This window comes from Epinephelus moara, chromosome 1 (genome assembly GCF_006386435.1).
Source record: "Epinephelus moara isolate mb chromosome 1, YSFRI_EMoa_1.0, whole genome shotgun sequence".
Taxonomy (NCBI): domain Eukaryota; kingdom Metazoa; phylum Chordata; class Actinopteri; order Perciformes; family Serranidae; genus Epinephelus; species Epinephelus moara.
In genome coordinates this window covers 42,067,070-42,084,476 of record NC_065506.1, presented here as the reverse complement: position 1 = coordinate 42,084,476, position 17,407 = coordinate 42,067,070, and the positions used below count along the sequence as shown (strand labels likewise).

The window sequence follows — 17,407 nt, the reverse complement described above, 5'->3', positions numbered from 1 at the left end:
ACACACACACACACACACACACACACACACACACACACACACACACACACACACACACACACACACACACACAATGTAAACAGTCAAGGCCTTGAATGAAAATGACCTGAGATATCTGTGCCTGCAGCGGAGACGTTCAGGATGCAGAGCGTACATACAGCGAAACATGAGAGCAGATTATGTTTGGACCTCCTGCAGGAACAGTCGCAGGCTGAGCTGGCTGAGAGCTGTGAAGGTTGAGCCCTCGTAAAATATCCTGCCTGCTGAATCACCTGTAGTGCGTGTCTGACATCACCGTCTCTGTGTATGGAGTGTACTCACACAGATGTTGACACACAGTTGTTCAGTAGTTCCTAACCTTTGTGGCATGTGACCTCTTCAAACAATGTAATGTCTATTTGCAGCCCCTTGTCAAAGGTTGCATATCTTTACCCAGTGTGGCCAGTTAGCTACTGAAGGGGTTCCCAGCCTTTTTCCTTGAGAGACTGCTTTTCTATCTTTAGGTAAACTGACAACCCTCTGCCTATGTGACGTATTTTACCAGAACAACTGATAAACTGTACAGTTAATCTAAACAGTGAGAACAATAACTGCAGGAAGTTATAAAACGAGCGATGTGGATGAATTTAGACCAGATTGTTTCCTGTCTTTTGTGTCACTTTGTGGTCGTTTTGTTTCGCTTTGTTGTGGTTTTGTGTCTTTTTATGATCTTTACGCATTGTTTTGTATGTCTTTGTGGTCATTTGTGTCTCTTAGGACGCATTCACACTGGCGCTATTTGGTCCGCTTTAAACGAACCCTGGTCCGCTTCCACGGATAGTTCGGTTCATTTGGAGTGGTGTGAACACTCAATCAAACTCTGGTGTGGACCAAATGAGTAAACCCTGGTCCGCTTGAAAACTGGGAGTCTCAGTTCACTTGCAAGTGAACCTTGGTGTGGTTCGCTTACAGTGGCAAATGCAAACGGACTATCCAGCGAACCAAAGAGAGGAAGTGAACTAAAGAGAGGAAGTGATGTAGAGTGCAGTGCATTTTGGTGTTTTTGTGGAGACCAAACCGGCTGAAGGGGATGGACTTCCTGCTCAGTAGTCGTTTCGGGCATTACGGCCCCATAATGAGCAGCTTTTGTAACTGCGTGACGTTGTCCAGGTGGTTTGGTCCGCTTTAAAAAGTGCAGTGTGAAAGTGAACCGAACCAAATGAAGTTTGGAAATTTTTTGGCATTCCCCGCCCAATCGAACCGAGTCCCCCAGGCTATCCTGGTGTGAATGTTCCCTTAGAAGTAATTTTGTTTCTTTTTGTAGTCATTTAGCGACTCTGTGTGGTTGTTGTGCCTCTTCGTAGTGGTTTTGTGTCTCTTTGTGGTCGTTTTGCAACTTTTTTGTTGTTCTGTGTGTCCTTATGGTTGTTGTGTGTCTGTTTCTAGTTGTCTGTGTCTCTTTGTTGTCATTCAGTGTCTCTTTGTGATTGCTGTGCTCGTATTTGTAGTTAGTTTGTGTCTCTTTGCAGTTCCTTTGCATCCCTTTGTGGTCATTTTGATTCAAATGACATTATGCAGGTGAAGTCCAGGTGGGCCCCTGACACTTTGGGCCCCTGGGCCTGTGCTCAGTAAACCCGTCCAGTAATTCATCCATGAATTTAGAGCAGATTGTTTCCTGTCATGGGCAAATTATGAGACAACAGGCCCCTGGCCACAGATATGCAAAGGGTCCCACCACCTCTCCTACACAGGAGCCAAACACAAAGACTCTGTGGTGGTTTAACATCTCTTTGTAGTTGTTATGCATTTCTTTTTTGAGGTTTTGTGTCTCTTTGTGGCCACTTTGTGTGTCCTTGTGTGTTTTGTGTCTGTGTTCAGTAGGTCCGTCCAGCAATTCACCCACGTTTCCTGTAAATATTTCTTAAGAGATTAGTTTTCCTAAGACTTTAAGGAATTTAAATACAATTCTGTCTGTATTTTTTAAAATGTTTAACAGTCAAATGTACTATATGGGCTTCTCTTTTGACACATTCAATGTTTTCTTCTCCATGTCGCTTGTCCATTGTTCTCTACAGTTGTTTTAACTGTGTACTTTGCTGATGCAGAACGAGGCTGTTTATCACAGAGTTAAGGCTCTGTGGTTACAACTTGTGTTCAGCTTTTCACTGTGCCTTTATTCTGTGAGATTTTTTTTTAGGTTTATATCTTGAATTACAATCTGAATTTATAACAATAACAATTTCATTTGCTTTTCTTTACAAAAATAAATGACATACGGAGATACAGGCCTCCTGTATATTTTTATAAAATGTTTTCTTACACCCCATAAAATCAGCCGTTCACTCCAGATCTGGCAGCGTCCTCTTAGCTTCACTTTCACCCGATGTCGGCTTTAGGAGGACGGTACGCTCACCTCCCAGCCCTCACCTTTACTGCTAAGGGCTGACATGGACCCACAGTTGTACTATGAATAGAACCACGTGCATGTTTGTGTGACCGCAGCTGTCCATGAACGTTCAACGAAGGAAGTATGTCCGAACCGTAATGGGGGTCGGGACCCCCAGGTTGAGAGCCAGAGAGCTAAAGGGTCATTTAATTTAAGATTGATTTATTTTTTAGGGGCATGAGGAGGAAGAATTATCCAGTAAACCACATAAAAAAGAGGAAAGGCTGAAAAATGAAACACTATATTGAGCAGCAGACAATATTGTTTTCTCTCTACTATTAATCATCACGACCCCTCGGATTTATCTCGCGACCTCTTTGGGTGGTCCTGACCCACAGGTTGGGAACCTCTGCAGTGTTAATGCTTATTTCCTTTTAGGAAACACTAAACTTAACTATACTTACCTAACCTTAACCTTTACCCGACCCCCGCGCCGACAGAAACCGTTTTAGCTCGTGATTTATGTAACTGCTGTGAAACCAAATCAGAAACAACAAATTCCTCAGCAGCCGAGGTGTCCCCAGCCAATAAAGTTAAGGTAGAAAATTATGTTAATGTACCTAAAATTAGACTCCCACACACAGGTTCCTGTACCCTTGGGTTCCCCTGCCTTTGGGTGACCCTGGGAACAGACGCTTGCATGTTCCTCCTACTGTCACCAGCTGCAAACTGTAGCACAGCTCCCTGTCCGCACAGAATCACCCCCCAGGAAAAAAGGTGGACGGAGATGGGCATACAAGCCCCCCCCGGACTGAAAATAACATATCTGTCTGCTGGATGGGCCAACAGGTCGAGGTGCAGCGGGCGGGTGACATGTGCACTGAATGGACAACTGAGTATTGGAGGAGATATTTTGGAAATGTCATGCACTGGCATTATTAACATACCCCTTGTGTTAGCCTGAATGCGGGCTGTCACAGCAAGCAGGCAGAGCAGGCAGGGGAGGCCTGCACGGCTGGCGAGGAGGAGGAGGGAGATTTATTATGGTTTTCATCGGTGGGGCACAATCGGTTGGGACACACTGGTTGTTCAAAGGCTTGTCATAATTTCTGTCGTCTATTTAAAGTCAGACTCAAGCAACAAGCAAAGGCAGAGGCTGTGTCAAGAGCAGGACTCGCATTCCACAGATGTCTGCTCGTTGGAGAAGAGCCCTGTTAAAAACTGCCATGTGCTGAAATACTTTCACTCCAATGGAAACTGCTCAACCCCCCCCCCCCCCCCCTCCCTATGAGGAAATAAAAAAACACAACTCACCCGCTCATTTTGCCAGGGATGACTCAGCTTTCACGAGGTGTGCTGTGAGAGCACCTTCAAGGGGTGCTGTGACAATACACACAGATTTCTGTTGTTTCATTTCACCACGTGTTACACAGAGGGCGCAAGTTTTTACCTCACAGAGAAATGGCTTCATTTGCATTGTTAGCGGTCCCAACGGAAACCAATTAGTAGTCTGTGGCTGTGAGCTGACCGGTTGCCATTTGATTATTTTTTTTTCCAGCTCATTTAATAGCACACTGAGACGCATATTTCTGGATGGATGAATTGTGTGTTTTACACAAACAAATAAGCAGGTAAAGTTCAACGTCCAGGTGATATTTCTTATTGTGTGCACATTTAAAAAGCCACATTTCCATTTCCCCTCTTCCTGAACACTTTGGGACACCATATTAAAGCTTTTCTGCCATTCTGAATTAGACACGAGTGTGTTTAGGGAGGGGGTAATCCTCAATCGCCTCTGGGTGTTTTGCACACACTCTCACCAGCTGTTTTCATCAGTGTGGTGTCATGGTGGTGAAAGCCTGGCGGGTGCTGCCTCCCTGTGTTTGCACGCAGTAACTGCTGCCACTCGCAGTAATGACACCCATGCACAGTCACTCTCAAATGTACACGGGGTCAAATGAGCTGGCCTCGCACCCAGCAGCAGAATAACTCCCATTACACACCATATAGCTGTCATGGTATAGGTAATACACTACAGCAGCAGCTGTCAGTAATATGGCTCACATCCCAAATCACTACAGTACAGTAACATTAGGGAATTGACTGTGGGTTAATACACTAATGCACCTGTAAGCTGGTGCCAATTGTGTAAGGGCCACTGGTTACAGGCACATGGTTCTGTCTTTACACAATGGTTTTTTTTGGCAGTTTTTGGGATGACATGAACTGATAACTGTGAGGTGAAGGACGTCGCTCAGCGGTGCTGCTGTTTAAAGGTCCAGTCTGTTGGATTTAGGGGGATACACTAGCAGAAATGGAAGACAACTGACCTTTTGCTATGCAGTCTGTGTTTGAAGGATATATCCAGGATGTCAAACTGACTCAGCAGCAACAACAGGTTAAAAAGACAAAGATAGTTAGAAGCTAAAGCCGAACTATAGGCTACAGATCACAGTGTAAAAGTGAACCACCACATCACTGCTGATCGCCACACAAGACAATGAATATAAAGGGAAACTTTGCTGATATTGAACCAGCTGTGTGGCATCGCAGTGTGTGCAGATGAACCGTGTTTGGATTCGCCCCCATGCCGCTGCCGGCAGCTGGACCTCCGTTTCTGGATGGGCTGGGATCTCTGGGGAAGTCAAACAACGTACATCTGCACACACTGTGATGACACACAGCTGGTTCAATATCAACAAAGTTTCCCTGCTTCCCTTCACTGGTTCCTGTACAGCAGGGTCGCTCTTTGTTTCACTGTTATAATCATTAAAAAGCAAAAGCAGGGGGTCTCATTTATAAAACAATGCGTAGGATCTGTACTAAAAATGTGCGTATGAACAAAAGCCAAAAATGGCGTGCGCCAAAGAGTATTTGCCAATTTCTACTATCAAGCTTCTACCTCACCATCTGTGTCGGCAATTTCCCGTCTCCAAAATGTTCGTAAGCCTGGGTCAAAGTTTCTCCCGTCAAATCTGTTTTTATAGATCACAACTTTTGCTTGGGAAGTGGCGTACGCCTCTTTCAGGCCTCGTTTTGTGTGTTCGCAGTGTTTATAAATGAGACGCCATGTCTGTTTGTTCTGGAGAGAAAAAGACCTCTGCGGATAATTCAGCTCAGGAGCAATATCCACTAAAGGAATTCTGGAGAAGTCTGCGGGAGAAGTTTCATCTCTTCACAATGTGCAGTCCGCACCACTAGAGGCCACTAAATCCCCCCATGAATCTCACACACTGCTCCTTTAACAACTATTACAATATTTGGTATATTTGTCAGTTAGCGTTTTTACAAATCATAATCTCTCGCACTGAATAAAGAAAAATGTTCTTTTTACACCGCTCATGTTGCAAACTGCCGCCTGACTTTTCCTGAGGAAGCAAACACAGCAGAAGCAAAGTGTAGTGTCGATCAACGTTTATTCAAACTAGAATAACTCCTGGATTATCACAAAGACAGAAATACAGCAGATTAATTCAGTGTCGTCTTTGAGGCACACGGGAAAAGATCATCGCCAACAGTGAGTGACTATCATTTCCTACCAATGTGTCTTGTTAAATACAATAATATATTCATGGTTTATAGAAAAGTAAAAACAAAATCTTCATTTATGAAAACAATCTAAGAAGACATCAGTAGATACGTGAATAAGGCTGGAAGAGATACAGTAGGTCCTCACACAAAGTTACGGTCGACAACTTTGGCATCAGTGGATAAGTCCCTTGTATAAAAAAAGAAGCAAACATGAGGCACTTTCCTATGAGCGATATTAATGGCACTGCTTGTAACATTTACATAATCACTTCATTAACATCAGCCTTTACACCTCAGGGTTAAAACGCTGTCGTTGCCGTGTCAAATGGCACCAGTTACGCTGTTGAGGAAGGCACTAACTCGTGACCCCTCACTCAGCAGATACTGTGTGCTTCTCAGGAGGTCGTCGGGGTGGCAGAGTTGATTAAAATCATGATCAAACGCTGACGTGTCGCTGGGAAGGCAAAAATAATAGCTCATAAGAAAGCACCTCAAGTGTTACAGAAAACAATCATTTACAAAATATAAAAACTAACAATTTAAAAGTTTAAAAGGCCTCTATCGAACAAATAATTAAAATGCATGACTGGCTAGTTAAGGTGGAAACAAAATGCTGCTGCAGTTGAAGAGGGCCCCAGAGGTAGGCTTGTTAAACCACGCTGCTGGGGAAGGGGAAGCTGCTGCTGCTGCTGCGGCAGCCGGGATTAACATTTCCTGCGAAGTGCCAGTTTTACTCCGCTGGTCTTTACGGCACTCTCCGGCGAAGCACCTGGTCCGCAAACAAATGTACATCGAGGGAATCGGAGTGGAAGAAAACTACAATGTTTTGAGTCCCAGGGAGGCTGTCCCACACTAATTTACACAATCTGTGTTAAAATTCCCATCAGTTGCTCTCTGAGGCTTTTTTCTCACAGCGCTGTGATCTTGAAGATGTAGCTGAGACTGCAATTTGAGTGCCTAATTACTTCAAGAAACCTTGTAGTGTTTTTCCACCCTTTGTTGACCAAAATGAGATCCTCAGATGTGCGATTTTGATCCCTCGCCAAATTTTCCTTCCCCTATGTGCAAGGCAAAGAAAAGAACCTATGGGCTATTTGAGTATGGCATGCGGTGATGAAGTTACCTCCTTCACCCACACACTTTTCTTCTTCTGCTGCTGCTGCTCTTAGTACGGCTCTGCCTTTAGACTTCGATATAGGCAGCATGTAAACACCATTCCTATGACCTGGGGATTGGATGGTGGGGAAGGAAAACATAGTTGAGGATATAAATCTCTGTTTATGTGCAAGCGACTTCTTGAAAAAGTTCTTTGCCCACCTGTACACAAGCAATCCCAATGCCCACCGCTCCGATGATCTTCAGATGGTCCAGGATGAATTTCTCCAGTTTGGTGATGCAGCCACCCTAAATGAAAAACAAAGAGTGTCTTCATGTTGCATCAGTTGATGTGGGAGGGCTGCTGGAGTCTCACTGCAAACAAATGTTATGTATACAGCTCGGATATGAGGGCTCTTCTCTCTCTGCTACTCTGACACCACACAATCTCAACGCTGACATACTGAGACATGACAGAAATACCGATCTAGCCACCGGCACTGAAAAGTCCACCCCGTCGACGCCCCCCCTCGGCACCCTTCATCCTCTCACCTCCACCTTGTAGATGTTGGATGGGTGGTCCCTGCGGCCGCAGAGCTCAGTGGGAGTCTTACAGCAGCTGTCAGGCACCATCCTGCTGTTTGCGTCTCTGGAGCGAATCCAGACGCTCTCAGCCCAGTCGGATGAACTGTTGCTGCCACAGCACTTGAACTGACGGGAGACAGAGGAAGACACATTTTCTATCTTTAGATGGGGAGTTTTGATGGCAGCAAAGAAGTATAAAAAGAAATGTGAAGCATCAGAAGTTGTTTTATCCCAGCGGATAAAGCATTTGAATACTGCACTTCACTAAAGCAAAGACTCAAACCGCAATTTGCTGGAGACACAGTTTGACATTTTGTGCTTATTTGTTTTCTTACTGATGGTTACATCAGGAGATCAATACACCTCTGATATTTGTACAGTAAATATGAAGATACAGCAAGCAGCTGGTCGGCTGAGCTTAGCATTAAGTCTGGAAACGGGTAAATTACTAGTCTGGCTTTGTCCAAACCAAGAATGGGACTATTTCTTGGGGTGGGAGCAGTAAACTTCCTGAAGTCTCCGTTGGCTGCCTGGCATCTACCCCGAGTTCTAAAACAGTCCAGCACTGACGCCTGTAAAAACACAGTGTGCTATTTTGGCCACTTGGCCCTTACTTAACTTAGTGTGAGCTAAATCACTGGCAAGATGGCTGCATGAGCAACAGAAACTCACAAACTTATTTTCTTCTTCAAACGGATTTAAAAATTACAATAACCATCGTGTTATCTTACTTGAATCTTAATGTATTGGTCCTTTTCTTTTAGAAATCGCTAATATGCTGTTATCTTGGTGGCTAACCAGCTAGCTAACTAATGTTACATTGTTATTGCTGATGTGGGCATGACAGTCACGCATTTTGGCATATTTCCATGTCACATTAGCCCTTTAGATGGTAAATGACATTTGAAATTTAACTTAAGTCCAGCAGTGAAGTTGCTGCACTTGTTACCGCTCAAACTTCAGTTGGGAACAATCACAAGCGTCTTGACAACCGCAAAAGAAATAAAAACTGCAGATGTCGGCATACTCGCAATAACACATCTGTTTACGTATACAGCAGCACACCGATGACGCATCAGGGTCTTGAAGTTTTCAACCACTACCCCTTGTATCTCTGTTCCAAGAGGCAAAGGGGCACTCGAAAAAGAGGGGTAAGGGGTAAAAATATGAAATGGGACTGGACCTAAACGTATTTCCCAAAAATGTAACAAGTCCAAACTAATTTTTGAAAAGTTTAGAAGAAAGAACAAAGAATAAATGTTGGCGTCTGACAGCCCGGGGCGTCTCATATTTAAAACACTGAGCATAAAAAATGAACTAACTGGAGTCTCGACTGCTGCTCAGATTTATCCGTTCCTTCATGTGCTGTCAACGGGTATAAGCAAAAGAGATGGTAAATTACAGCACCGGGTGCAGACAAGCCCATCATGCTTAGCTGAAGTCAGAGCGACTGGAATCGGATTTGTTTTGACTCGCCCTCATCACCAAAATCTCTAATCTGATGGGATGATAGGTTACCAAAACACTGTCCAATCAACAGGCCACGTGTGAGTCCATGTGACTTTTACTTAGAAGCTCTGGTTCAACAACTACTGTCCAGTATTTTGGGTCAAAGAAAAACTGTGGGTGTGACTGCACATTCAAAATAAGATGACATTAACCTCTTCCTTGTGAAATAGGTGGTTGTATCCATCCATCTATCCATCCTGGTATGCAGACACTCACCTCCTGCTGCAGCTTGTCCACAGCCCTGGTGATGTGCTCGTGAGTGCTCTGTTGGTACTTCTGTGTCATGGTGTCTCTCAGGTTCTGCTTCAGCTCCTCATTCAGCTGTTGAGACACACAGACACATACATTCACTAAGGAGCAACACAAATACCTCAGGCCAGCACAGAGCATGGCCAAGTGTTAAAAGGAGTTGTAATTGCTGACTCTGCTCCTGATGAGATTTACGGCACACAGAATTTAAAGGCCCTCCTGACGATACACGACATGGACAGCAGGACCTAACAACAGAGGAGCAGATGAGGACGGAGCCGGGGCGATGGCAGAGGAAGTCTGTGATTTTTTTTTTGTTCTCTAGACCAGTGGCAGAAAACGCTCGCTGGAGGAGTGCGAGGTCTGGGGGGCTCAGTTTCTATGGCAACAAGCCAGCTGGGAAACCACTGTAAATCAAAGCGTGAAGGAGATATCAAGGGAATGAATGATGAAGAGAGGAAGGGAGGGGCGGAGAGAGATGAGAGACGGGAGGTGAAGACAAAGAGGAAAGGAGAGGATGAGGAAGCAGGAGGGAGGGAGGGGGTTAGCTTTTCATTTTACCTGTTGACAGTTTTGGAAACACTGCGGCAGCGAGGTGAAAACAGCAATCCGAGGTTTAAAATGGCTCAATAAGTAGAAACAGCCGGTGTGTGCGTAAACAGCATTATGTGGCATTAAGCAGATACTAATAAAAGCAAACATGAGTTCAAGCATCTACTGAGGCGACGACTGTGAAACCAGGGCTGCAGGTCTGAACCCTGCAGCTCCAGTCCAACCTGGACCAGCTGCTCTACAGAAAAGTAACAACAGCAGCGGTTTAGACCTGCAGATGTTGACAGGTAAATGTGTGCCATCTGCAGGTAGGGACGGTTATAGCATGTGCTGTTCTGACAACATGTGACTGCTACAGCTGCAATATTTATCTTGTTCAGGGCTGGTTTTTGACATCTTAAAAATTTTAAACTCGTAAAATGTAAGAATTTGTTGATGAGCATACTTCTGGGTAGTGAAGGGCAAAAATAAACAAACAAATCTTTCTGAATGACTCTTTTTAGTGTCTGGTATGCAGCGGGTCAGACTGTCAAACGTCTGAGTGCTCATGAATCCCTGACTCCCACTTGCCCACTCACTGTTATTAACGTAGCACAGCAACAACACTGACTGAACGAGCAAGGACTGATTAAATCTCAAGTCATGACCTCCGCCAGCCAAGGCCAATGCTGCTTTCACTGACTCCTCAGATGGTCGTTCTTCTGACTTTGGTGTGTTAAGGATCTTTAAATTGTAAGGTGGAAACAACATGGTGTGTTTTATTGCTGAGCATTTCAACAAAGAGCAACGGAAACGAATCAGGTGAGAAATATGATCTGAAACTTGTTTTTCAGAATATTTTGACAAGAACAAAGGAATACTTGGCACATCTACTTCCCAACAGGTGCATAAGAGAGAGATGAGCAGAGCACGACTGGAAGAAAAACTCCTGCACACTGTCTAACTTGCTTAAAATATTGATTTTAATGCTGCTTGTTTTGGTAACTAGAACTTTATCAGGCAAACAAGCTGTGTTCAGAATATTTTGACACCACAAACAACGACACATCGTTGGTCAGTGATATTTCTGTGACATCGAATTGAGCCCACATAGCCTACCTACAAGTGGCATGCTTAATCAGTGCATCAAAATGATATTTTATCTTTCTTAATGTAAACTTATACATGATGACTGGTTAGAAGAGAAGTTTTGAGGGGTGGGAAACACCAGCTGTCAAAAATGCAGGTATTTTAACGGAGCCTCAGAGAAACTGATACCATATTTTGCAAAATGTACAGATCACACTATTCTTTAGTGTCTTCAGTTCACTCAAACTGTACTGTTCGTTACTTTGGAGAGGGAAGGACTTTTTTTTTAAGATTGTTTTTGGGGCTTTTTGCCTTTAATGACGGGACAGTTTCAGGCATGTGGGGGGGGGGGACAATGCAGCAAAGGGTCATGGGCTGCAATCGAGCCAACAACCGCTGCAGCATGGACAGTGCCTTTGTACATGGGGTGCCAGCTCTACCCACTAACCAGACTTTGTCCAGAGACTTTACGTTTGGGATACAAAGGAAAAGAAAAAAGTGAATGTTGATTGATGAATTGATTGCTAAACATCTGAAATTAAAATTGATCACATTCTTGTTAACTCGCAGAATAGTTTTCTTTGGACAAGTGACTATTTCTGGTCTCATTTGGCTTCACCAGTCTGCTAATCAAGCGCCTGACAAAGATTTATGTTCATTTCAGGCCATACAAAGACAGATCAGACAGCGTAAGTATGAAATGTAAAACCTCACATAATGAAAACAGCAGCTATAAAACAGAAAGAATGGCAGATGGAGCACTCATTACCATCAGCGGCGGAGAAAAGTTGAGCAGCTATTACTTTCTTTGCCTGAAGGAGGCAACACTGACGACGTTTCAAGCACACTAATATTCCACTATTGTTCGGAAAATGGCAGCATTCAGTCAACAGCACATCAAGTTTGGATATTCTGCATTATGCCTTTTCCCCAAATGAAACATTTCCTAATTATGCAATGTGGGATATGCTCATATTAGTCAGGTATTAATAGCATTCTTTGGACATGTGTGCAGCCCACACTACGTGACATTTTTGTCTGTTTCGACAGTCCTTATGTCAGATCAGGTGATTGTGGTGTCATAATATCGTGCCGTGACTTGGCTGACAGACATGACAGACTACACTTTGGTTCGCAGTCAATCATCCCTGGTTGTCTTTCACGACGTGCGATGTCATTGGGTTATTCTTGTCCTATTTTTATTATCATTACTATTATTTCAGACCCTGTGTCTGTTCACGTGCCAGCCGAAATGTTTTTGAAGTAACATAAAAAGTGTCACCAGATGGGCGGAGCTACATTTGAAGTACCAAATGCAAACTATGCAAGTCACTGAATCCTCCACAACGAGTTCCTGCAAATGTTTCACAATAAAAGCATTTTTAGAAAATGAAGGGATTCTCTCAACCAAAATGATGAGCGGCTTTTAATTTGAAACAGATACAGGAAGTGTTGAGTTTGAAATGACGGCGCAATGCATTTAACTTTAAGGCAAACAGGAGCGGATAAAAAGTAAAAATAGAAAAATAGAGAGGGAATAATAAATAACGGCCTGTTTATAATTCAGTCTGTTTTAAAATTAAGCTGATACCCGCTGCAGTTGTGGTGAGTAAAAGCCCCGCCACTATTTATCAATTATTATTATTAATTTTAATACTTTTTGTCCATCTTCATTATGAAGTAATAACATTCTTTGCTAGCTTGATGCTAACGGCAGTACTCAGCGGGTTGATAAAGTGCCTCTGCTGATTGACGCCCTCATTTTTCCATTTTTACTCTGTGTGGTAACGTCCGTAGAGGAAATATCTAAAACCCTGGGGTGTTGTTGCCGCACAGTTGTCTACGGCAGCAGATCGCTCTGTGTTTCTATTGGTCAAAGTGACGGCTGTGACGGGGGAAGTCGTGAACGACAAAAAGAAAATCAAACATCCTAGACTTTCTGTCAGGACATCGTGAGGTGTCCCAGATACTGCATGGGTTGGCGTCTACTATGACACACTACACGAGATGAAACGATGGATGGCACTCATTGTCGTTCACAATCTGAGCCAACACCGTACGACACTGCGTAGGGCTAGAATCGGGCTGATATTGTGTGGTGTGAACCCGGCATAAGCTGACGTGTGGAGAATCTGCAGCTTGCTCTATGTGATAAGTGTGTTTTCCTGTGAGTTACATGCTGGTTTCATGAGGTTTTAGTCATCTTGAAATAAAAAGCTCTGAACTAATTATCAGAGAGAATAAAGAGAAATTATAACAATGGATGAAGAACAGAGGAAGGCAAAAAGAGAGGCTTTAGAGATTTTAGCAACACTTAATTAATGCAACAATCTTTTGAAGCGAATATGGGAGTTAAAGCTTTAGGAAACAGGAGAGAGCCGTGGAGCTCAGCGACTGCTCATGTTCAGACAAGTTGTGTATTATGAATGAGGCTGCTATAATGAAAGCAGTGCACCTCCAGACTGAAAAAATGTCCTGTTGCTGAGCTACAAGCCACCAGGCTTTGAGATTTGTCGGGGTGGGAGCGACGCCGGTAGAGAGCAATGTCGTGTTAATATAACGCAAGTTTAAAAAAAAAAAAGCCTCTCATTTGCTTGCCATGCAGTCAGTCATAAATATAATGTCAATTTTAGTTTAGTTTTTACATCAACAGGACTGCATAAGATAAAACAATCACTTGTGAGCCTAACTGAGAGCATTTTGTAGTCGTTAGCGGTATTTTCACTCTCTTTAGTCTCTGACCTGTGTCAGCAGAGTGCTTCATTTCTTTGTTTTTAAAAGGAACAGCTCTGTCTGAGTGTGGCTCAATCCAAAAGCACAACAAAATGCTTCTAAATGACTCTGACACAGTGCATTCAGCCTTGTTATGTGTACCACTGGAGGCATTTTCATTCCATTTGGACTAAATGTATCATGAGTAATATGGTCAGTCTGATATTTGTATTTTTAATGGGCTGTCTCATATTTCTTGCCCGCAATCTGATTTATCGTGCTGGTTCTGTTGTGGTTAATATTACAGCGTAGCAGCTGCCACGTGGGAACTGAAAACAGTCGTCTGTGTTTTATTACAACTCCTCTGACTACGTGCTCAGATTAAGGAGGCACAAAACATGTGTCAAGCATATTGATTGTTTTAGTCTAGTACATCAGAGCTGCTACACACACACACACACACACACACACACACACACACACACACACAGATATTAGGTTTTAATATCAGATGATACATTTTTGTATTCTTGTGATAGTTTTATTATTTACTTCAGTAACAACAGACTGGATAATTTATCCAAACAAAAAAAAAAAAAAAAAAATAAATAAAAAACTCATGAGATTCCCTTTTGTAATCCACCAACACATTTCAGTTACGACTGCATTATAATATGACAAACCTTAACTGTGTCTCGTCTTCCTACATCTGTCAACTACACTGCCGTCATTCCAAACATGCATCCGAACATACATTACAAATCCCAGGGTGCATTGTGAGATACATTTCAAAGGACTCTTTTGTCATTTGCCTTAGGGGGGGATTACCTGCTGGTAGTAGATATAAGCCAGGACGCCGGCCAGGATCTCCAACAGGAAGATACACAGCAGCAGGACGAAGTACTGGAGAGCAGAGGAGAAGAAGACACAGTTAGTGGACGTGACAAAGCGACAGGTGGCTTAAAAATCTGATGTGGGTGAAGTTTTGATGCAGTACAAAAACTTTACTTGATCACGAAGGCCAAGGTTACAGTGCAAATCTCACAGAGACAAAAAGGGTGACAGCTGACTCACATGAACAGGTCCAGCATGGGCTGAATATGCATCAGCAGGTTTTTGGATTTTTAGAAACTATTATCATCTGGTCATATCTCGCTGTGTCCACACACCATCTCAATTCCTCTTTCTCTCTGTGCAGTTCTTGTTCTCGTACAACTTCAGTTACTTCCAGTAACGACTAAACAAACGCCACGTTACCAGCTCAGTGTTGATAGGCTGTTACTCGTGACGTGTAACCACAGGACACAGTTTGGATTAGTTGTGGGGGCTCACTGGAACCACCCAGTGGACGAAGCCAAAAATGCACGAGGGGATTTGAATGTCTTTATTTTATCTATACTTTTTATACATTTAGGCAATGAATGAATAATTAGTTACACTATCAACCTTGTCAAGATAACAAAATAACTTTTTGTGGTCTTTTATTTACTCAGGTAAATTGAGTCCTTGCATTGGAACAGACAGCTCCTGCTTTCCTGAGCTGGCGACCATGGTTGCATTCGTAAATCCAATCTGACTCTTTAGGCTTAAATAAGAGTGCTGTTGGTTGAAGGAATATAATGTTCTGTTTCTATATGAATTAACAAATGGTTCAGTTCATCACAGATTCACAGCTCTGCCGCTCTGAGAGTGTGGTGCTCTGAATATCAGACCAGCATACTCCAATAGTGCTCTGAGCCGGCAACTCTCGTCGACTCTGGAGAAACTGGGATCCGTATCTGGTTTACTGTTGAGTTTTGCAGTTTGTGCAAGTTCAGGCTCACTGGTAATTGTCGCAATATGCCATCACTCATTAGACACATTAGTCGGGATATGAAAATGCACCTTAGGGCTGGTATCACGATTAATATTCATGTAAACAAAGCCTCAGTTGTACACATGACAGTTCCTCTAGATTTTCTTTAACCCCCAACCTTAAAAGTTCAAACTGCGCTTATGTGGGTGGGACATTAAGTGAGGCTATAGAGTGGTGCCTGCAGACAAAGACAGGCAGCTGTATCAGAGTCAAAGTAGACAAAGGGCCACCACGAATGAATCAATGTATGAGAAACACTGGGTATTAAAGACTTAAACCTGTACCTGATTTCTTTAAAAATAAGCTGTGAATGCAACATAGACATATCATCACCTTTTTAAGTGAATATGGGCAACTTGTTAGCATACAGTTGCTTATTTACAAAGAGCAGCAACATTATAATTCATTTGGAGTTATGTTTGTGTCCACGGGATGAATGCAAGTCCAATATTCACTCTCCTGTAGCTCTGATTCAAATCTCTACCATCTCCTGAGGGAAATATCTTTCTCTTTAGCCACTAAATGCTCCACTATGTCCACCAGCTAGTCTCTAACCGTGTCTGTCTGCTGTTTGGAGCCTAGCAGGTAGTGTAAAGTGGGTTTCTCGAGCTTGTTTTCTGTCTGCTGCGGCAAAATAAAAACGCTATGGGAGTGGTGAGAGTGAACCAAAACAGTAAAGTTGTGGGCTGCACAGTTAAACAATGAGCTGAGGCTCACCGTAAAGCTCTGAGAAGCTGAAGGGAGCTGCAGATTCAGGTGGTAAGTCTGTGGTACATCACTACAAACGACCCTTTTCACGCTGTCTAAAAGTTTTCACATGGTGATTTGACATTATGTTGATTTCTAGTAAAGTATGGAACTGATCTCTGATTGTCTATGACCTTTATACATGTAAATATGATGCAATCAACTGCACCACCATGTACGGCCTAGAGAAGCTCATAAAAGTAGGATTTATTGGAGTGCTGATGTTCTGGATTGAATTACACTGTACAGGTGTAACTAATTTACCGGTTAATAATAGTGCATATAACATGTACAAGTGTGCCAGCCCATAAAAAGAGGCCTCACAACAGATGATGACACTTAACGTTAGTCAAACAAGTGTTTTCTAATGGCTTTCCATCTATGTTCAGCTCTTCTGCTCAAAGTTGGTTTATTAAAACCCAAAACTGCAAAAGTTATTGTTAACTGGCACATCTCACACTCTGCGCCTTTGCGTGAGCTCTGCTGTTTATCTCCAGTATCTGATTCATGACCAGGCCCATGGGAGTTAGAGGGAAGGTTTGCTTTTCGTGCCATGTTTCTGCAGAATTAAAGACAAGAGGAGATACTATCAGCCCGAAAACCTTGACCCAAATTCCTCTGGCCTGCTGCTATCAGAGAGAGAAAATCAGGCCGGTAAAGTGGACTTGGTCTTTGATTTGATAGCTGGGGCTGATTAGACCTCTGTGTGGCTCTGAGCCTGAATGCTGAACAGACTCTAAGATGCATTTTGATGTTGTGTTGATGGTTTAAGAAGCATAGCAACAAAGATAGATAGCAAATACATAGGAAAGTCACATTAAACGGTTGAGCTTATGACACTAAACAAGGCGTGTGAGGATTTGATCCGACCGCAATTTATATCAGATCCTTTATGTCTAGGTTGTTGTACATCATTGTTGCTCAAATTGCAGCCCAATTGACCTCTCGCTAAGCCACGCCCCTTTGTGATGGTCTGACAAGCTGTCAGAGTAAGCATGGAGCCCACACTGTAACTAACTGCACTCCCTGAAGAAATATTATCATGTTTTAGGAAAAATGAAAGAGTGATTCCAGAGAGAAGCAGAAAGAGGGGTCTACAGTCTGTGTTTGAAGGATATATCCAGGATGTCAAACTGACT

The 17,407-nt window shown here is 43.1% G+C and overlaps 1 protein-coding gene across 1 annotated transcript in view; it reads right to left on the bottom strand.

Annotated features, from left to right (window-relative positions):
- Positions 1-5,764: 5,764 nt before the first annotated feature.
- Positions 5,765-17,407, bottom strand: part of LOC126389008 (CD151 antigen-like) — a 35,269-nt gene continuing 23,626 nt past the window's right edge. The window contains exons 4-8 of the mRNA XM_050042427.1: positions 14,495-14,569; positions 9,302-9,406; positions 7,544-7,702; positions 7,214-7,300; positions 5,765-7,121 (exon numbers count right to left, since the gene is read on the bottom strand). Coding sequence (XP_049898384.1) covers positions 7,062-7,121; positions 7,214-7,300; positions 7,544-7,702; positions 9,302-9,406; positions 14,495-14,569 — 486 coding nt within the window. The 3' untranslated portion in view covers positions 5,765-7,061. The remainder of the gene's footprint in view (positions 7,122-7,213; positions 7,301-7,543; positions 7,703-9,301; positions 9,407-14,494; positions 14,570-17,407) is intronic.